At 40.3% G+C, this 2,838-nt stretch overlaps 1 protein-coding gene and 1 long non-coding RNA gene across 2 annotated transcripts in view; one reads left to right on the top strand and one right to left on the bottom strand.

Moving 5' to 3' along the window:
• The window catches only part of LOC107675892 (SH3 and cysteine-rich domain-containing protein 3), a 14,598-nt gene that overhangs the window by 5,519 nt on the left and 6,241 nt on the right, over positions 1 to 2,838 (bottom strand). The window contains exon 9 of the mRNA XM_016470391.1: positions 1,650 to 1,696. Within this exon, the coding sequence (XP_016325877.1) occupies positions 1,650 to 1,696 (47 nt within the window). The remainder of the gene's footprint in view (positions 1 to 1,649; positions 1,697 to 2,838) is intronic.
• The window catches only part of LOC107675893 (uncharacterized), an 11,496-nt gene that overhangs the window by 4,671 nt on the left and 3,987 nt on the right, over positions 1 to 2,838 (top strand). Inside the window, exon 2 of the long non-coding RNA XR_001632655.1 lies at positions 1,054 to 1,058. This is a non-coding gene — a long non-coding RNA (uncharacterized LOC107675893). The remainder of the gene's footprint in view (positions 1 to 1,053; positions 1,059 to 2,838) is intronic.

Genomic DNA, 2,838 nt, shown 5'->3' with positions numbered 1-2,838 from the left:
CTACGTCTTGGAATATGACCCAAATAAGCATTTTCACCGTATATTGCCATCTGAACAAGTAAGTAACAAGTCTGCCACATTTGTTCTGACCAACTGAGGGAAAAAGCATACAATAAATCTCGCTACCAATGGTGATTAAATCTAAAGATCGGTTAGCTCATATCACATCAAACCGTGCAAATTATTATTATTGTTATACTTTTTTCTCAAATTGTTAATGTTAACAACATCAGCATTACGTGACTATGTGTATAGTGTGTATTAGCGTGTAGATATCGATTTCTGTACAGTCTAATCTCTAATTGTCATACCACTCGAATTGCATATTAAGAAATTCTGTTATTCCCGCTGCTGTGAGAAAAGGCTATAAATGATCGGCCACCTGCAGGATCCTCACATGCCATAGCCTAGTAGCCGGGACAACTTCTTTATGTTTACATACATGACGTAATGACGCAGAGCCATGCTCGAATTTCCCACGAATTCCTACCAGTACCACTCAAATTACAAATCTATAAGCTAACCGATGTGAATCTGGATTTATGTTTAAATTAAAATGATCATTATAGCTTAAATTATAAGCTAACCGTTGTGAATCGGGCTAAAGTAAGGCGATAGTTTTGAACACTGGCTGGTTATGTACTTGCTCAAATATTGATTTCGGATCATTTTTAGCCAAAAAAAAGTTACGGACTGCAGCTTTAACTATTGATTTCATATTTTAAGTACTTCTGCTTCTGATTTTTACCCACATATCTAAGGCTGATGATACACGGGGCAACTTTTTGAGCAATTTTATTGGGCAACTTTTTTTGAGCAATGTTGCTTGGGCACTTTCTCATTTAGGATGGCTAACAAATTTCTATCTGGATACTTTAGATCGGTCGTGGGCCCTGTCTCACCTGGTTGCCCATTGACGGCAACATTGCTCAAAAAGTTGCCCCGTGTTATCAGCCTAAGACAAAACTGGTTTGCTATTTATTTTTTACTCTTTTCTGGAAGCCATCTATTACTGTAATTATGAACAGGTACCACATGTACACTGGAATTAAGTTTATGTACTTCTTGCTAACATAGAAATAGCAGATGGTAATGAGTACAAACATTTTCTTTCTGACCAGAGTTAAGACTTTATGAAATTGTGGTCTCTAGATATGGCTTGAGTTTATAGGATTTTTACACTCACTTCATCACCTACTAGGCAAAAGTTTTAAACAGCACATCTCTCCACAGCAAACCACACATTTTGAGGTACCTTTCATGCCCATAGCACAAATGTTGTAGGATGAATTAAGCACTGAAGTGCTGTATTTAGGGGTATGTTTCAACCCCTAACCCATCACTATGAACTATAGTAATAGTGATAGTGATGATATGTGGCTTAGCAAGTACCAACAATGACAGCCAAAAACTACCCAAGTTACAACAAGCACCAAATGACAAAAACTGAAGGGCACACACACACACTTAAACTCATAATAAAATAATAATATTCAATATTCTGGACACAATCACGGTTGGAACAAGAAAGTTTATAAAGGTTGCATAAAGTTGAAACCAGTCCATGCAACTTTTTAAAGTGTTTAAAAGTTAAACGCAAACGTTTGTTGGTTTGCCACAGCATGAACACTAGTTCATTGGCCTTTTACCTTGTCATCTGCTGCTGTTTTGTCTTTCTTGTCTCCATCTTGCTTTCCTAAAGGATAAAGTGTGACCATTCAAAATATCTTTTTGGAATTAAAGAATATATAAAGCCGGTATAAACTGTTTAAAATGCGAACTATCTTTTTTCTTCCTCTCAAAATACCAGAATGAACAGGCCAATCTCATATTGTTAGGCGAAAGAGATCAATAAGCAGTTAAGCCTGTGATTATATACTGTATATTGCTGTCAATAGGTGTAGTGTTCTCTTTCGTAGTAACTCGGGCTTGTTGATGGCACAGTGGGAACACATCAGTGGTCACATGCTCTGAAGTCCTACAGAATCACAACAGTTTTCTGGTACAGTTCAATGGTACACAATGCCCATAAGTAGCTATGTCATCATAGCCTACTGAGCGCAGGCTTTGTGTCATCATGTCAGATTCTTCAGTGCCCAGATTGTCTCAGCCCATTATTCCTATGACTAACTGGAAGGGTCTACCTCTTTCATGTGATTTATTATTGGTGACAACATGCTCAGTATGTATGTTGCCTGTTTGGAAGTTTGTTGCACCAGGGCTGCATTGGAGGGATCTGATTGCCCGCACTGCAAACTTGTAAATGCTAACTTCTGTGCACTGATGTTAGCAATACTCTACAAAAGCAGCGTTGAGAGATGAGCATTTGGGCATCAAGCTCTCCAGACTGCCTGTTGAGTTCACTTGAAGGTCCCTGTTTCCCAGCCCTGAAGCACATTCTGCGGTTTCCTATAGGCTAGAAGACAAAGAGCAACATGGTATGTCTATGATGGAATTAGAATCTGTGGAGTTCACTGGAGGCCAAGCTGAAGGCTGACTGTGACGAGTGGGGGCGGGGCCGGTGGAGTAATTGATAATGAGCGACACCTGCACCACTCACCGGGCTCGAGTCCCACGGAGGAGCTCCGGAAGGATAAAAGGAGGAGCTACGACAGTGAAAGAGGAGAGAGGACCAGGCCTGGACTTTATGTTGTGTTTTGGTTCTGTTTGTGTGCGACAGTCGTCCGCGAGGGGCTGTCACGCTATTTTGTGTTTGTTTATTTTATTAAAGTTTTCTTTAAGCGTTCGCCGGTTCCTGTCTCCTTCTTCCCGTGACTACGAACTTTGTTACATTGGTGCCGAAACCCGGGAGGAAGGAGGGACACGCTGCCAGAGATC

This window comes from Sinocyclocheilus anshuiensis, unplaced genomic scaffold, assembly GCF_001515605.1.
Source record: "Sinocyclocheilus anshuiensis isolate Anshui unplaced genomic scaffold, SAMN03320099.WGS_v1.1 scaffold2523, whole genome shotgun sequence".
Classification (NCBI taxonomy): Eukaryota; Metazoa; Chordata; class Actinopteri; order Cypriniformes; family Cyprinidae; genus Sinocyclocheilus; species Sinocyclocheilus anshuiensis.
Note: the sequence above shows the minus strand (reverse complement) of the source record. Positions and strands in the feature narration are given on the sequence as shown.